This window comes from Embiotoca jacksoni, unplaced genomic scaffold (genome assembly GCF_022577435.1).
Source record: "Embiotoca jacksoni isolate LCO1_2020_lvr unplaced genomic scaffold, fEmbJac1.0.p SCAF_6, whole genome shotgun sequence".
In the NCBI taxonomy this organism is placed as follows: Eukaryota; Metazoa; Chordata; class Actinopteri; family Embiotocidae; genus Embiotoca; species Embiotoca jacksoni.
The window spans coordinates 9,358,718-9,376,256 of NW_027185414.1; the positions used below are offsets into that span (position 1 = coordinate 9,358,718).

At 41.9% G+C, this 17,539-nt stretch overlaps 2 protein-coding genes across 4 annotated transcripts; both read left to right on the top strand.

The window, feature by feature from the left end:
* The first annotated feature begins 473 nt into the window (after positions 1–473).
* Positions 474–12,733, top strand: LOC138212941 (E3 ubiquitin-protein ligase AMFR-like). Of its 3 annotated transcripts, none has more exons than XM_069173666.1 (14): positions 474–633; positions 1,127–1,451; positions 1,844–1,936; positions 2,077–2,241; positions 4,662–4,814; positions 5,633–5,673; positions 7,048–7,180; positions 7,299–7,432; positions 7,543–7,653; positions 8,050–8,246; positions 8,355–8,458; positions 9,714–9,848; positions 10,069–10,259; positions 10,605–12,733. In XM_069173666.1, the coding sequence occupies exons 2-14, from the start codon at positions 1,188–1,190 to the stop codon at positions 10,759–10,761; spliced, it is 1,878 nt and encodes a 625-aa protein (XP_069029767.1). In that variant the 5' UTR covers positions 474–633; positions 1,127–1,187; the 3' UTR covers positions 10,762–12,733. The 3 variants fall into 3 exon arrangements, with proteins under 3 accessions (XP_069029767.1, XP_069029766.1, XP_069029768.1); XM_069173665.1 differs by having other exon boundaries at positions 474–629; XM_069173667.1 differs by having other exon boundaries at positions 474–629; positions 9,714–9,830.
* Positions 12,734–13,773: 1,040 nt separating this feature from the next.
* gnpnat1 (glucosamine-phosphate N-acetyltransferase 1) lies at positions 13,774–17,148 on the top strand. Its single transcript, XM_069174385.1, has 6 exons — positions 13,774–13,914; positions 14,696–14,865; positions 15,063–15,125; positions 15,394–15,521; positions 15,774–15,835; positions 16,026–17,148. The coding sequence occupies exons 2-6, from the start codon at positions 14,712–14,714 to the stop codon at positions 16,171–16,173; spliced, it is 555 nt and encodes a 184-aa protein (XP_069030486.1). The 5' UTR covers positions 13,774–13,914; positions 14,696–14,711; the 3' UTR covers positions 16,174–17,148.
* The last annotated feature ends 391 nt before the right edge of the window (positions 17,149–17,539 follow it).

Sequence of the window (17,539 nt, forward strand, 5' to 3'; positions counted from 1 at the left end):
AGGGAAATAAATCCCTATTTGGTGGGGCTGGTAAAACTTCATAGACATCTGAAATGTGACTGAGAGGCACATTTCCGAACAAAACCCCCAAGCTTATCAAGCTGATATAAAAAATATCTGCGCTATCTGCATTAGCTTATCCCGAGAAGAAAGGTGAGGAATAGTTTCTATTGTTATTTTTTTTGCAACAAAAATAAAGAAGACTTCATTGCCAAAAGATGTTCATTTCTCTACTTATAAATAATTAATTGCAGTAGCAGTCTAGCGTGGGATAATTGGAATTAATTAAATAATTAAATTAATTAACTGGAATCAAAATAAAATATCAGAAAATTCAATATATTTTGTAATTATTACTTCTTCTTTTTTTTTAATCAGCAGTGTATACTTTGTATTTGAACCGAGCTGGCACGATGAAAAGTTATTTCTAATCACTGACTTTAAAGTCGTCACGATGACGTCGTTACGATGCGCAAACAAGAAAGCCTCCCTTCAGCATCAGCCAGCTGCCTGCTCGGTCGAATAAACGCGACGATGGTGGCAACTACGACGCTCTCTGTGCAGCAGCACTGAAAGCGCAGCACGTCGGGGACGCTGGATATCGTATTTGACTAAATTTGCGGCAAACTGTGAGTGAGTGTTTAATACGAGCCTTGTGTACGTTGCTTGCTAACGCTGGTTAGCCGCGGAGCTAACGTGAGCTAAACGGCAAGCTAGTGTTGGGTAACGTTAGCCAGGTAAATAACTCCCATTCATGAAAACAGACTCGAGTGTAATGTCATCCAGATTGGTCGCCGAGTCACGGTTTTCCTGATGTTATGACACCTCACCCGCTGACAGCTCGTGATTTGCACCTTTTTTTTTTTTTTGGTGTTTTACTAAATGTATTGAGCTAAAGGGAAGTTGGCCTCGCGTTGGCACCGAGACGTTAACGAACAAACTCTCCGGTTTTCTTCTTGGAAAACTACAAGCAAGATAATCGCGTCCTCGCGTACCGGCCGGCGAGTTCAAAGCCATCGCTAAATCATTGCGACACGTGCTTTACGCCAATTATCCACTGTCGTCTTCCAGCGGTGTTTCCTGTTCGTTCAGTGAAGTGTGTCTCACGTCGGCTCTCTCTCTGCAGGTTGTTGGACCGACACCATCTCTCTCTCTCTCAAGTTGTTCAGAGCACCGTAACCAGCGCGATGCCTCTGCTGTTTCTGGAGAGGTTCCCGTGGCCCAGCCTGCAGACCTACACGGCGCTGAGCGTGGCTCTGCTCGCCGGCAGCATCTTCAGCGCCTACACCACCGTGACTGACCCGGGGTTTGGGGCCTTGGAGGCGGATGAAGCAGCAGCAGCAGCAGCTCCCACTGAGGTGGACTTGGATCCTCTGAACAATGATATCACCCACACGGAGTTGGCAACAACCGTGCTGTGGTATCTGGTCACTGACAGTCTCTTTGTGTGGGTGAGTGTCTTCCACTGACTGTGCGTGATATAATGGTAGGTTAGGTAGTTACTTTATTAAACCCCGAGGGGACATTTTTTTTTTCCGCTACAGCAGCATACAGGAAGCGATAAGATAATAATAGAACAATAAAAAGCAATAAAATAGTCGACAGTGTTATTGTTGTGTGATGGATTTTGCCAGAGGTGAGTTATTGTACAGACTTTGGCAGGAACGATCTCCTGTATCGGTCCTTGTGACAGCGGAGCTGGAGGAGTCTTTTTGGAGAAAGTGCTCCGCTGTCCCTGCAGCAGGTGGTGGAGAGGGTGGTCAGGATTATCCAATATAGATAATAGTAGTCATCAATAATGATGACAAAACTAATGTTCACGTTATTCTCTGCTCTCCCGTAGGTGCTGGTCAACACAATCTGCTGCTCGTTGATGCTAATTGCTAAAACGATTCAGTATGTGGTGTTTGGCCCTCTAAGAGTCAGTGAGAAGCAGGTAAGTCTTAACGCTGTTGAAATGTTTTTATAAATGCAGCTAATTCATTGTCTGGGGTTGTTAACTTGTAGGTTTTCAGCTGTCATTGATTCCTACCTGTCGGGAAGAGGCACCTCACTTGCTCTGTGTTTGTTCCTCAGCACCTGAAAGATAAGTTTTGGAACTTCATCTTCTACAAGTTCATTTTCATCTTTGGCGTGTTGAACGTGCAGACAGTGGAGGAGGTGGTCATGTGGTGTTTGTGGTTCTCTGCCCTGGTCTTTCTTCACCTCATGGTTCAGCTCTGCAAAGACCGTTTTGAATATGTAAGTATATGGATCTACATCAAAGCATGGTTTATGGTAATCAAAGGCTGGACAATTAACTAAATATACTGAATTATAGACATTCTCAACATGTTATTGGCTCAAATGTCAACATTTTCAGTGAATGATCTGAAACAAGACAATTCAACTGAGATTTGCTACATCAACTAACAATATTGTTGTAGATGCTTAATCAAAGTCAAAGTCTGGGATACCTCATGGGCCATATAAAAACAAATCCCTTCAAACATGTCCGTAATGAGCTGGTTATTTAGAGCATGACCCCCAAAATATTGGACATGATAGTTTTTTTGTAAATGAATTGTCAGATAACGTTTAAGGCTCCTTTTTAAAAGCCGATGTCTTGAAAGGAAGCAGCTCTGAAGTAGATGTGTTATGTGCCTGTAGATTATTTGCTTTTTCACAATAGAGCCACCGTGCTCTTTGAACCCTTTTCACGGGAGGAAGCACACGTTACTTCAGAAATGTCCACCAGAAACGGCCTACTGATGTTCTTGCCATCCCGACAGAGATGCAGGTTGTGGCTACGATGCAACTTAAGCTCTTTTTGGCATCATTGGGAACGGCCGGTATCACGTTATGAAAGTACCAGGATCAACAACTTATTGTCTAAAGTGTACATTTTACAAAAGGTTTGTTTCCGTCTTAGCTATGAGATGTTATAGGGTTACGTGGGTTTTTATTCCCCCTCTGTTGTAGCAGCCACAAACAAACTGCTCCATCAACATTGTTATGCAGCTCGATACTTGTTCGTGTGTCGTATAATGATCACGTATAAGTATATATAAGTATGCTAGTATACAGGCAGGGACATTAATGTATGTGTGTAGAGGTGATGTATGACGGTTATTTGTTGTGTGGTAATCTGTATGTTTCTGTATGTACTGGCTGTGAAAACAAATCTGCCCACCTCAACAAAGACTCGCTATCCAATAAATAGGCCCAAATGTCCCCATAGGACACCTGTCCCTGTATAGGTCACAAAGTAAACATGATATAACTAGACTTAGATTATTTGTAGCTGCTCTGTTACCTTTGAGCACCGAGACCAAATGCGCGACAGTAAAATATCTGGCATGGAATGACAACTGATCACCGAACCTAAAAACTTTCTATAGGGGCCTTTTTACGAGGTACGTCCCCCAAAAGCCTGAATGTAACTGCACTATTTTCAGCACAGGTTCTATTATTAGCACCTTGTACTGGCATGTTTGACCACTGATACAGTTTCATTTACATGCCCCTGTATCAGACTGTGTCCTGCTTGTTGGGGAAAACAAAATATCAAATTTAATCACCTCCTTGCAAGGAGTGACATAAAAAAAAAATAGGCACTAATGTATGTTCGATATGATGTCATGTTGACTGGCTTAGTGTACCAGAAGGTCACTTTCTGCCTGCTGTGGTGTAAACATTTCCCTAGTTTCTTTGTGTGAATGTCTTGTGCTGCAGGTGTCTGTAACTGTGTGCTGGTCTTTGCTTCTGTCTCTCAGCTTTGACTTTTAGATCTGCTTTTATGTGTGTGCTGTGTAGCTGGGAGTTAGGCAGTTGTGTTCGCCCAGATGTCTTCCTTGCTGTTTTCCTGTCACTGTGGGTTTTTAGCTTTTGGGGTGAAGATCACACACGCGGGTTAAACTGCTCCAGATGAAATGTTTGGCGTGTTGTCGGTGTGCTGGGGGAAACCTCGTAGTACACAAAAGATGAAACCCGTTTTATCTCTTGCACCTCAGCTGTTGTATTTTTTTTTTTTTTTTTTTTTTTGTAACGAGGTCTTAAATTGTATTCTACGCGCAGTAGAGAATATTAGCTCTACGTTTACAGTCTTAATCCATGTTTTGCCTGTACATAGATGTTAAGGGGTTGTCTGTGAGGAGATTATTGATTTAAACAGGTTGTGTAAAATTTGGAAAAGAAAAGTTCAAGCAGGTTTTCCTCTCATTTACTACAGTAGAAATGCCATTTGAGTACGTTACTAAGCCCGATATTAAAACGGGCCAACAGTGCACAACAATGTGTAAGCAGGTATGTTTCATGTTTTTGACTTGGGAATGCTACCCTTTTTAAATGCATTGGTTTTTTTTACATGTTATTTTGGTTGTTTTCCCATCAACAGCTGTAGTGTTTGGTGTATAACAGCCCAAATAATCTTTACAATCAGATTTGTGAGCATAATAACAGAAATCTTTCAGACCTCCTGCGCCTACAAATATTTTCCCAAATAGACACCCACCTTCACCCGCTTCAGAAGGCAGACATGAGCAACACTTCTCCAACCAGCACAAGCTCTCCAAGACAAAGAAACCCTTCCAGCGCTCCCAAAATCTCAGGACATAACAAAAGGGGAGAACTTCGACAGCGACACCGTTGACTCATGACTTGAATTTGTCTCCCCCTCCCAGCTGTCTTTCTCCCCGTCCACTCCTATGAACAGCCACGTGCGAGTGCTTTGTCTGCTGGTCTCCCTGCTCCTGGACTGCTGTGGCCTGGCTGTGGTGTGTGGTCTGCTGGGAGCTTCCCACGGCATGCACACCCTCTCCTTTATGGCAGCGGAGGTGAGTACCTGCAGTCACAACTGCATAAAAATAGAGGCCGACTGTCTGGACGAAGACATTTTGACCGTACTTTGCACATATGTTTGTGGAGTCCTTCTGTCATTTAGGCTTTTGTTGAGGCACATTGTTTACATTCAAAGCTGTGTCTTTAATAGAGCCTGGTAAATCGGTACAGTGCTTTGAAATCTGCTCCCTGCTTCTTGATTAAAACCCAAATTCTTGGCTTATAATTGGAGCAAGTCTCCAGAATATATTGAAAGCAACAAGACTGATTTTCATCTCATTCAATCAGTGAAGCAATAAAGTATAAAGGCCTTGTGCTTTTTAGATGAACTTCCCCCTTAGCACAAAATAGTTTTTACAGTGATCCTATTCTGCTGTATCACTGCTATCTTTTGTGAAGCTGAGTCACACTTTCCATGGTTGCTCTTAGCCATCACAGACACATTAATGCATGAAAATTACAACATTAATAATGGTTGCATTGAGTGTGTGGTGTGTCACATCCGGTGACCTGATTTTGAGCACTTTGGCTCACGACTTGAACTAGAAGCATAATCAGTGTTTTCAGTTTACAACTGTGCTTTTTGTGTTTTAAAAAAAACAAAATCTTCTTATCTGATGCTGAAGCTGTCCCCAGAAAGGATTTCATAAAATTTAGTTTGATAAGAAACAAAACCGTAATGGATCTTGTGCTATTTTTCTCAGATAGTTTTTTTTTTTTCAAAGCCATGACTGTAATTTTGTATTTGGCGCTGGTCTTTATGGAAAGCAGACTGCCTGAATTGCACCATTTTCATATGTACTTTTTTCCTCAGTGTCTGCTGGTGACTGTACGTACTGGCCACGTCATCATGCGGTAAGTCTACTTAAGGCCTCATTACACATCCGTACACACACACACACACACACACACACACACATTCCATTAGCAGTAATGTGAAAGGCTTCTTCGTCCCAGAGAGGACGGTTAGTATTGTACAACTCTCATCAGCCGGGGACCTTTTCACATCTGTCAATAAAATGTGTCTCCACATGCGTCTTGTAATCAGATCTCACTTCGTGCTTTATATGCAAATACAAATCTAGGAAATAAACACATAAACATGTGCAGAAATGCAAAGACAGATGAGTCGAAATGAGACAGCTTTGCTCAATTCAGCTTTATTTTAATGCTCGGTCAATAAGTCCGTTTATGACTTACTTTACGTCTGTAACTTATTACTGTCAGTTCCTCTTCCAAATTATGTTGCCGTACAAAATTTGATGTGCTCTTAAAGAAATACAATAACTCGTCTCATATCACAGCTGTACATCTTTTCTTTTCATTCCATTTTGTTGTGAAGCAGGTTCTTAAACTGGACTGTGTAAATACACGTCATTATGATGATGATGATGGTGATGCGAGTTGTTTGACAGCCTTTAGACTCCTAATCAGATATATTGCAATTAAGAAAGAGTCTGTTGTACGTAAATAGTTCAACATTATTGCAATGGCACGGACACAGCAAATGCATGTTGCACCAGACAAATAATCTGATGAGGAAAATGAACCGAGTGAATTAGGAGCGTCACGCTACTATTTGCATTGTTTCATTGTTTGCTCAACATACACAGGAAAAGTAGAAACTCGTACTTAAAATCATGGTGTGAGAAAATATAAGTGTCTTAAGTGAAACACTAGAGATTTTAATTCTCAACCTGAAGGTAGAAAAATGCAAGTAGATTTGTCCTTCTCTCTGCACAGATCAGCTGATCAGAATTATGCAGAACATTTTTCCCATTGGATATTTACATTGCTTATTCAGAGGACATCAGTTGAGTAGGTGGTACTTGAACATGGCGGCGCTGACCACCTTCAATTGTAGTCTGAGCCGATTAGATGTCAATGCGTTTCAGTTTGTGGTGGCTAATTCCTCTGAAAAGATGTTCTTGTTGTATGTCTGTCGCCGGGTTAGCAGTGTCTTTTATTTTACTGCTTTTTTAAACCAAATATTTTGACTTTCATGCGTCTGGAAAATGATGTATAAATTCTGAAGTTGTCTTGGCTTTCTTTTCATCGTTTCTCAAAACGTCGCTATCTCATCCTATAGATCTTGTTATTGAACCATATACTACATATCTGTTGCACATTTGTTTCATGCAGTGGTTTATAATGCCAATCTCCACCCACCATACTGCCCATTTGTCACCAGTATTTCATGTTCTGAGAGAGCTCCGTCACCTCCCTCAGGTACTCCATCCATCTGTGGGATCTGAACCATCCGGGGACTTGGGAGAGCAAAGGAACGTACGTCTACTACACGGACTTCATAATGGAGCTGGCTATGCTCTTTCTGGATCTCATGCATCATATCCACATGCTGGTGAGACACCGTTTGAATAGGGACAGACCCATCATGGTCGGAACATTTAGTGCGTCCCCCGTGTCTCTCCCTGTTCCCCTAACTGTGCACATTTTTCTTACCATATTTCTCTCATTAGCTTTTCGGTAACATCTGGCTGTCCATGGCGAGCTTGGTCATCTTCATGCAGCTGCGGTATCTTTTCCATGAGGTACAGCGCCGCGTCCGCCGACACAAGAACTACCTTCGTGTCATCAACAACATGGAGGCCAGGTGGGAATAGGTGTTTTTGTGGTTGTGTTTGTTGAATCTGAAGGCTTTGTGTGGCCCATTGGTCATTACTTCTTTCCTCACTATTGGGATATCCCGTGAACTTTGTGCAGATTTGCTGTTGCCACTGCAGAGGAGCTGGCAGCCAATGATGATGATTGTGCCATCTGCTGGGATACCATGTTGACAGCACGCAAACTACCCTGTGGTCATCTCTTCCACAAGTAAGACGCGTTATACAGTCCATGCAGGGTTTATTTGACCTCTGACCTGTGACTCCGTACTCGAGAATACGTTCATCTTTACTTGCGTTAATGAAGGCGGAGAGCCTACGTTAATGGCAGGGAGGCTGGACACAACCGTCTTAGCTGGTGCCCAAAATCCCATATGCTGCACATTATATGTTTGTGCACACCCTGCAGAACAGTTCGTAGCTTTTGTAGTACAAATTGCATTATATGAATATTTATCTTATACCCTTGAGTTCGCAGTTTGGCAAACATGGTCAACCTTCAGGAAGATGCCTGGCACAGATCCGGATGTTGGCATGAATGACAGGTTTTTACACAAGAGAAATGTCATAATAACATGAGTGACTTGTGATGTCTGTGGCTTTCCAGCTCTTGTTTGCGCTCATGGCTCGAGCAGGACACATCATGTCCCACATGTCGGACATCCCTGAACATCAACGGGGACAGCGGCCAAGCGAGTGGACCGCAGCAGGGCGGGGGTTTGGAAGACAACATCGGCCCCGTCGGAGCCGCTCCAGATGCTCGACCACATATCAACCAACACAACCACTTCTTCCACTTTGACGGTAAGTGTGATGGATACAAATCCAAAAATCAATCTGCCGGTGGAGCGACATGACACCGATGGGCTGTGTGAGACAATGAAGGGTAAAATCCATACTTTCTTCTTCCAGGGTCTCGTATTGCCAGCTGGCTGCCCAGTTTCTCAGTGGAAGTAATGCACACTACTAATATTTTGGGCATCGCTCAGGCCAACAACTCCCAGCTCATGGCCATGGTAAGTTCACGTTTGTAGTGTGCAAAAATTCTTGTTGGCTTTATAAAAGATGATACACAGATAAAACCCCAATTCCCAGAAAGTTGGGACGCTATGTAAAATGTAAATAAAAACAGCAGGCAATGAATTGCAAATCACATGAAACCATATTTAAATGAAAATAGACCGAAGACAACATATCAAGTGTTGAATTGGAGAATTTGTATTGTTTTATGCAAAATATATGCTTATTTTGAACTTGTCGTCAGAAATTGGGACAGGGGGCAACAAAAGATTGGACTAGTTATGTTCACTCTTAAAAAAACAAAAACCAAACAAACAACACCTGGTGGAACATCTCACAACTAATTAGGTTAATTGGCAAAAGATCAGTAACATGGTTGAGTATAAAAAGAGCATTTCTGAGAGGCCGAGTCTCAGCAGTGAAGATGCTGAGCGGTTCACCGCTCCGTGAAAGACTCGGTGGGAAAATAGCGCAACAAGCTAAGAATAATGATCCTCAACATAAAATTGTAAAGAATTTGGGGATTTCATCATCTATGGTACATAATATCATAAAAAAATTCAGATAATCTGGAGAAATCTCTACACAAGGGACAAGGCTGAAAACCAATATCGGATCGCTGTTGTTTTTTTTTTTTTTTTAGTGACACAACTTTTCCAGTCTTTTGTTGCCCCTGTCCCAACTTTTTTGAGACATGTTACTCATGTCAAATTTAAAATAAGCATATATTTTTCATAAAACAATATAAATTCTCCAATTCAACACTTGACAGGTTTCTTTGGTCTATTTCCCATTAAATATGGTTTCATGGGATTTGCAAATCATTTCCTTCTGTTTTTATTTACATTTTACACAGTGTCCCAACTGTTTTTGGAAACGGGGCTGTACATAGATGGATGTTTGAGCCAAGTGCTAAATTTTTTTGGACAATTGCAGGCAGATGCTTTGATGCTTGCTTACTAAAAGCCACAGCTGCATTTAGTTTATACTAATCTTCCCTCCCTGTCTGGCTGTTCACTAGTAGACAGTATATATGGCCTGAAAATACAGCCTGGGTTGTGTACCATGACCCAAACAAACAGATTAAGCAGAGTATATTTAAACTACAAAATATAATTATGAATGTTTAGGTCTCTGCTTTTGTTCATCAAAAACTAAAACAAATGTAACTTCCACTGATTAAGGTCCTTCCTCTCCAACTAATCCTTTCTGTATGGCGCACTCTGCTTTTGATGTACATCCTGTCCTCAGGCCCATCAGATTCAGGAGATGTTCCCTCAGGTGCCGTCCTACCTGGTGATGCAGGACCTGCAGCTGACCCGCTCTGTGGAAGTCACCACCGACAACATCCTGGAGGGACGCATCCAGGTGCCTTTCCCTACTCAGGTCCGTCAGCTGGGGAATAAACTTTTTAACAGCAGTGCTGTTTTTAAATTGTTCCAATGATCCCCATTAAAAAAGCTGAGCTTGTTCAGATTTATCCAACAACTCTCATTTCTTTTTTTTCTTTTTTAACTTCTCTCTCTTTGTTAAACACTTTTTGTGGTTTTATTGAAAGTGAGAATGCAACAAACGGTCACATATTGTGTTTGCTTCCTGTCCTTAGGCCATAGAGCGTGCCTCTATCCAGGTGAGCCCTGCAGCTGATGAGCAGGCAGGGCCCAGCGGAGCAGCTGAGCAGGGCCTCAGTGAGACGGACAACATGGAGGTCAGAGGAGGGCGCTTTTCTAAGTCGGCTGAGGAGAGGCAGAAGATGTTAAAGCAGAGGAAAGAAGAGATGATCCAGCAAGCACGCAGGTTGGTACCCTACAAATTGAAGTTTACATTTTTATATCTATCTATCTATCTATCTATCTATCTATCTATCTATCTATCTATAGAAATGTAGCTACACCCGATTAAGCAACGTTGTTCAGCTGCACGAATCGGGAAACGAGTCTCTCAACCAAGACGGGACTAAACAAGTCCTTCTTTAATTGGAAACCTGAATCGCTATGAGGGTCAGATGTAGAGTTAACATGCTGTAAAGTGCCATGTGTTTTTGAATATTGATTAACAAATGGTGGGATTCCTGGTTGCCTACTTTTCCTCATATGCGTTTTCTGTAACCCATGATAATATTTGCCCTCCACTTCCCTGTAGGAGATATCTGACCAAGAGTCCAGACGATCCGGACGAGGATTTGCCCGGACTGGAGGAGGACATTTTCCGAGAATTGGACTCAACCGCGCTGAGACGTAGAACCATGGCGGCAGCTGCAGAGAGACGCATGCAAAACCAACAAGACCCGGCACCCTGATGCACAGATTGGCCTGAGAAGAAGACGAGCCCACCACATCATCGTCCCAAGAGGCACCGACCGAGCTAACTCAACCTCCCCCCATTTGGTGTAGTCACTGGTCACCACCTGTTCAAAACTGTAATTGCAAACTTGGCCTTTGAGCTGCCTAAAATAAGGTGAGACTATTGTAAAAGGCCTCTGCATCACTGATTTCAACTGAGTATTGGGAGCATTAAAGAATTTGATGGGTGTAAGTCAGGAAATGGCAGGATATGGTTGCATTGCCCTTTATTCACGTGCCACACATCGCAACCACCGGCTTCAACAGACGGTCACTGTCTGTCATGATTCGGACTGGCTGTCAAAAACGAGCATGCTTTGCATAACAGGATGAATCCGAGAAAATATTTTTTGAGAAGGGCTGGGAGGTGTTCTGAATAGATAAAGCTACTCAATGAGTCTTTTGTTTTCCTTTTATCAGAGTTTGTTTTTTTTTTCACTTTTTTTTCCGCTCTTGGCAGAAAACTCCGTACTCTGGACGGAGAAGCTAGTCTGATGCGTCTGTGTGTTCTTTTATGAGTTTCAACTGTGAATCAACTGTAGGCAAAATAACAACACGTTTTTATTTGTTACCTCGGCGTAAGAGAATGTCACTGTAGTATTGTTCAGCCTTTCTGTCAAACATGAATGTTTCTATCGAAATGATGCTACAAACAAAGTTTGTTTTTGACCCACATGGGTTGTTCTGTATTTAGTGTGTAATATCACCCACTGCAAAAAGTTTGCATTTTATTTAATACGGGGGGAACGGGGCATGTAAATCTCTGTTTTCCAACACTGGTCTCTTGAGGTGCACTGTCAGCAAAGAGGGATGTGTGACAATTTGTCCAAGTACAATGGTTGTTATCCTGAGTGTCTCTCTTTAAATTACCCTCTGCTGATTAGCAGTGAAAATATCTTCTTTTGTGTTGTTTGGGGTCATCTGTGTCTACCATTTTATAAGGCATATAGCAATAGATGCAGCTGGACTTGCTGCATTATCTTTTGAAGATGTTTCATGACTCATCTAAGAGTTCTCATCAGTTTAATTGGTTGTTCTTCCACTAGAAATGGCAAAGCCTCTTTCATATGCAGTAAAACTTTTTCAAAGCTCAACCAGCAAATCCAGTTGACTTTTAATTCATACTCCTAGATATTCTTCAACCTGAATGACTGGGAGACTTTCTGAAGACAGTTTTAAGGTGTTTTATTTGTTCGACCTTTGTCCACTCACTTTGAGTTGTGCTAATTGAAAAATCACACCAGCAGGGATCATCATCACCTTCTGCTCAAAGACCTTCTTGTGATAAAGTACAGCACTGTACAACACGAAGTGGCCCCTTGACACTTTTTGGGGTATTTTCAAATGTTCCCTGAATCTGTAGCTGGTTCAGACATATCAAAGGACACAAAGGTGGAGACGGTGTGTATTATAAGTGTTCAGTTTGTGTCGGTACAGTTCAAAGGGCAGTGTAGGGTGAGATATGCATGAATCTAGGCGAGTGCTTTTGTTTCCTTCCACTTTATCCCAAAGAACAAGCCCACAAACTTCTAGAAGCTGAAGTGTTGCGATCTTTATTGCGTGTTCATTTTATTGCTACAACTCTGTTTGGGGATGTTGTAAGATGATACAGGACATAAGATGATATAGGACGTAGGTTTTAGATTTCAATTAGTAAAAAATGTAAAAAAAAACAACCGGGACAGTTTGTCATTCAGTTATTTAGCAACTTTTAAAATCCATGATATATTTTCCTATTCGTGGGTTATCTTTCATAACCGTTACTTCTTTAATCGAAACTGAAATACTTTTTTGGACTGAGCTTTCTTGTATTTTTTGTGCCTAAATCAAGAATGGTTCAGTTATGGATAATTTCTGTAAATCTAGTTTTTGTAAAATATGTTAATACAAAAGACTCAATAAACAGAGCTTCTACAGCTTTTTAACAAACCATGGTTTGTATCTTTTACTTGATAGTAATGAATATCCCCCCCCCCCCTCCAGACAAACATTCCTCTCAGCCTCTCAGATGTAAACCACCTCTGAGACTGCTTTAAACCTGCTCATTTAAAGATTACGCGGCAAAATATTCAGCGATAGCGAGGCCTGCCTGATGTGCTGCGGGCAGTTTCAAATACATTGGACCTTTTGCGTTTATTAGTCAAATAAATTGCGTGCGTGATATTGTTTTCGGGAGAATTGTGTGTTAACATTTAGCTGCAGCCCGGTTTAAACCCTCATTTCACCGAGAACCATTTCACACTGAATGACTGGCCTCATTCATCAGTCCATATAATGTGAAATAGTTTCTCTTTTTAATCAACTTAAGATGGTGGACACATCGTTGTTTCACCCAACAGTATTTTTGCAAATCTCACTTGACTTTTGCACTTGTTACCTTTGTTTGTTAGATTGAATAGGTTTAGGCCTGAGGAGAGAGATGGTTATGGTAATGACCGCAGGTTCAGAGCCAATTAGAGTCTAAAAGGAATAAGGGTGGTGCTTCATTGGATCAGCTGGGGGGGAAGCCTAAACTGTACGCTGCTGCGATTGGCTGTTTCACTGTCAATCATCTGGGCTTTACGTGAATCCTAGCCCTCCCACAATAATAAATACGATAAATTTATACAAATTTTATATTTAATAAATGTATTAAATATATAAATTTTTATTTATTTACTAGAACTTTATTTATCGTTGTTTCACCCAACAGTATTTTTGCAAATCTCACTTGACTTTTGCACTTGTTACCTTTGTTTGTTTGTTTAATTTATTAAATTTATTATTTTATAAATAATAAAGAACTAGAGATAAATTTATATTTAATAAATTTATAAACATAAATTTATCGTATACGATAAATAGCCTCTTCCCCCCCCACCCCCCCATGCAAAAATATTGCATGGTGGGCGTATTACTGACGTCAACGCGCTGCGTCAATTACTTCGGCACGTCTGCCACGTCATACAGAAGGGCTCGTGCCATGCGGAAACAGCAGCCGAAAACACCCACGGCTTGTTCGGCTCAATGATGTAACTCAGCCTCCTGAGAAACTGGGAGACCTGACTGGTTGTCACCGGACGTCACCTCACTCCGGGACTTCAGTCTCTTGCTGTACCGGGTTTTCATCGGTAAGTAGTTAACTATAGAGATAAGTTGTCTTTCAACACGAAGTGTAACGTCGCGGCTCTTCGGCGCTAGCTGGGCTGGGCGGGTTTGAAGACGTGAAGCCGGCCACGCGGAGGTTGTTTGACAGGAACTACAGAAACACCTGACGCTTTACAAATGCCGCCAATTTGCCATTTACTTGGTTATAAAACGAACTAGTTTATACGACGACGGTCGAGATCAGACGCTGACGTTAACTAGCCGAAGCGCCGAGGACGGCGTGACGTTATGTGAGCAGTTTGAACAGACGTGACAGTATTTTCTTTCCTCTCACTCGACAACACAAGTCGTGTTTTCATTTTTTACGCGATTCACTGAGCTGGAAATGACGACGGCCGCAAAGCGTGATTGTGTTTTTTGCTGCCATGGAAACGGGATTTTTAAGACGCGTGTAGAAGAGACGCTCAAAGAGTCTCGGCGTGAAACAGCTCGGTGTGGGACGGGCACCTCTCGGGTTACGTATCCTGGTACCACCTCAGGATGAGTGTGTGTGTGTGTGATAATCCCCATGTGGGTGTGTTCATACCGGGACGAGTAAAGTACGGTGGTTTCAACTGCTCGAGTTGTATTTGTCTGGTCAAAGTTCTCCGACTCTGAACAAACACGTTTCTGATCCAGTCTGACTGCATGCACATGTGCATTTATTGCGTAGGACACACGGTATCAGATTAATAAAAGTGTGTCACTCCAGTTTCCTGAAGGCGTGTCCACCTTTCTGTGCCTTCACCTTTCCTGTGCCTTCAGCCAGAGATTGTGCAAAATGCTGCTGGACGAGACTCCCCTCTTCGAGCCCTCGCTGCTCCAGGAGCTGGACTGGAGGACCAACACCGCCTCCTTCTCCCCCCCCATCTCCCCGTCCAGCCCGGGGGAAGGTCTGGTGCTCAGGCCGCTCTGTACGGCAGATTTCAACAGAGGTGAGTCCGGGCGACGTGTTCCAGGCCGGCACTTGTGCTGTGCCACCGGCATAGGGTGGGAAATGTATTTGTTTGTTTTTTTTTCCAATATGAAATATGGCAATGATTTAAGAAACTTAACCGAAATAAACAACTGTCGGGTGGTGCGGTGAAATCGAGTCGTTTTCACCGACTCTTCTGTTGTTTTTGTTTTCCAGGGTTCTTCAAAGTTTTGTCTCAACTCACCCAGACGGGCGACGTCACACCAGAGCAGTTTGCGAGTAAGCAATGCTTAATGCTCCTTTCAAACAAGACAGAAGTGAGACTCTGACAATTTTAAGAACATTGAGATTTTAACACAGTTTAACTTTGAATCCCAAAGTGTTCTTGAGTTTTAAAATTTGTACATTTCAACACAGTTTTCCCTACAGACATCGGATCACACATTTTGGACAAGAAAAAAAAAAAAAAAAAAGCATCGCGGAAAACAATTTATATTATAAAGTATAAACGACATAACAAACGTTGTTTTTTTTTGTTGACCTGCAGAGAATTTTGAGCATATGAAGAAGACGGGAGACTACTATGTCGTTGTGGTGGAGGACACAAATCTGGGACAGATTGTTGCCACGGCTACGTTGATCACTGAACACAAATTCATCCACTCCTGTGCCAAGGTATATTACACCCAACAGCTGGATGTTTAAGTGGATGCAGCTTAATCATCTTTATCACCACTCCCATTCATAAGTTACTAATTAATAATGGTTATTAGAAGGCTGATAATGAATTAATAACCTAGTTCACAACCATAAACCACATTTACATTTTGCTTCCTTAAAACTTAATTTAGTTTGCATAGCAGACATAAGTATTTCCTGATCCTGAAAATGAGTGAAACGAAAAGCATCATTTGATTTTGTTTGTAGAGAGGCCGGGTGGAGGAGGTAGTCGTCAGTGACGTGTGCAGAGGGAAGCAGCTGGGCAAACTGTGAGTAGGCCCGTGTCTGCCTTGAATAAAGACGTGCTCTTTTCGTTTGTTTTTGATATTCAAGATGTTGCGATTGTCCCAGCTAATCCCCAACAGACATGAAAATTCCTCGCGCGAGACTTATTGAAGAAATATTTTGCTGGTTACTTTTTCTAAACTCTTTCTCCCCCTTTATTGTCTCTCCTTGCAGGTTAGTTTCAACTCTTACTCTTCTAAGCAACAAGCTGGATTGCTATAAAATCACTCTGGAATGTGCACCCACAAATGTGGCTTTCTACCAAAAGTTTAGCTACGCGGCTTCAGACGAGACCTACATGCAGCGTCGCTTCTTTGACTGAAGCAACTTTAAACCCCCGTTTTTGGGGGGGGCGTGGACAATTACTTCATGCAGTCACCTGACATCACTACTTCCAATGAACGTCTTAAGAATTGGGACAGCAGAGGCCGGAGGATGGGTTCGCGGTCGCGACACAAGTTAAAAATCGTCCTTGAACGCGCATCCTGATTTCATCACACTTCCAGTAAACATACATGTATGTTGAAGCTCAGTCGAACATAATCCTCCACCCCTTTGGTAACCACGGCTACCTCAGCAGGGTGGACCTGTCGTCATCTTTCCATCCCTCTTCAGAAAGCCAGTTACTGTAAATGTCTTACTTTTTTACGTTGCCGAGAAGTCCTTTTGATGTGCGCTTACAGTGAAAATACAAATCATATCGGTCACTGCCCTGCAGACAGAAATAAACACAACCCACTTTGTGATTTAAGTAATTTACTACAGGAAAAGGCTTCTCAAGATCACTACAGAACCAAATATGTTGGAAGAATTAACCATAGATCACGACGCAACCTGATCTGACACGTCTGTCACCAAAGAAAAGCAGCACTTGTTTCTTTAAGCGTCATTAGAAGCTTATTTTAGAACGAGAGCTGGGTTTTATTCGGGTTGAATTTCTCTCGCGTATTTCCGCAGGCCTTTCTCTCCCACAGTCGTGTTGCTGAATAACTGATGGATTTCTGAATACCACGTGACATGAAACTCGATCAAGACTGTTATGTGCGACATTTCGAGTGAACAAAAACCTTATCTTGAGAGGCAGTGGGAAAGAAAAGGCTTTTCAAGTTTTGTATCTGGTCGACAACTGCGATTCAGGTTGAAATATTTTGTAATGGGGAAATGGATGAAAATGTACATTATTTAAACATTTGTAGTCGAGTTTTACAATTATGCTGTTATTCTGGAGAACAGGAAAACATATTTAATGTAATTTATTTCCGAATATTAACTGTCCAATAAAATATTCTATGATCTACGGTGTGTCTTGTATTTATGATGTTATTAACCGTGAAGATGCACCAATAAAGCCGATCCATCATTTAACTGAAGTCCCCAGAGGTATTTGTTGAAGCCCTTTTGTACAGACGGATACAGCATGCGTACTAGTCGTAAAAAAACGTGATCTATGCACAGTTGAAACTGATTATTTGGTATGATGCAACATCCCAAAAACTGTGGCCTCAACAGGAATGGATATACAAGAATGTGAATTCTGCCACAGTAAAAGACCCAGAGAAACCCAACATGTTTTACATGAACTCCAATGCAAGTAGATTTCCATATCTATGAATGAATCGTCAATATAAAGGCACAATGTTGGGACAGTCGACTAATAACGGTGCGTATCAGTAGCTGTTGTATTACTT

Excerpts from the sequence above, each read along its gene's own strand:
- LOC138212941 (XM_069173666.1), top strand. The coding sequence starts at position 1,188 with ATGCCTCTGCTGTTTCTGGAGAGGTTCCCGTGGCCCAGCCTGCAGACC. Across the intron at positions 7,181-7,298 it reads TGCATCATATCCACATGCTG|CTTTTCGGTAACATCTGGCT; the intron begins GTGAGACACCGT and ends TTCTCTCATTAG. Across the intron at positions 8,459-9,713 it reads ACTCCCAGCTCATGGCCATG|GCCCATCAGATTCAGGAGAT; the intron begins GTAAGTTCACGT and ends TCCTGTCCTCAG.
- gnpnat1 (XM_069174385.1), top strand. The coding sequence starts at position 14,712 with ATGCTGCTGGACGAGACTCCCCTCTTCGAGCCCTCGCTGCTCCAGGAG. Across the intron at positions 14,866-15,062 it reads TACGGCAGATTTCAACAGAG|GGTTCTTCAAAGTTTTGTCT; the intron begins GTGAGTCCGGGC and ends TTTGTTTTCCAG. Across the intron at positions 15,522-15,773 it reads TCATCCACTCCTGTGCCAAG|AGAGGCCGGGTGGAGGAGGT; the intron begins GTATATTACACC and ends TTTTGTTTGTAG.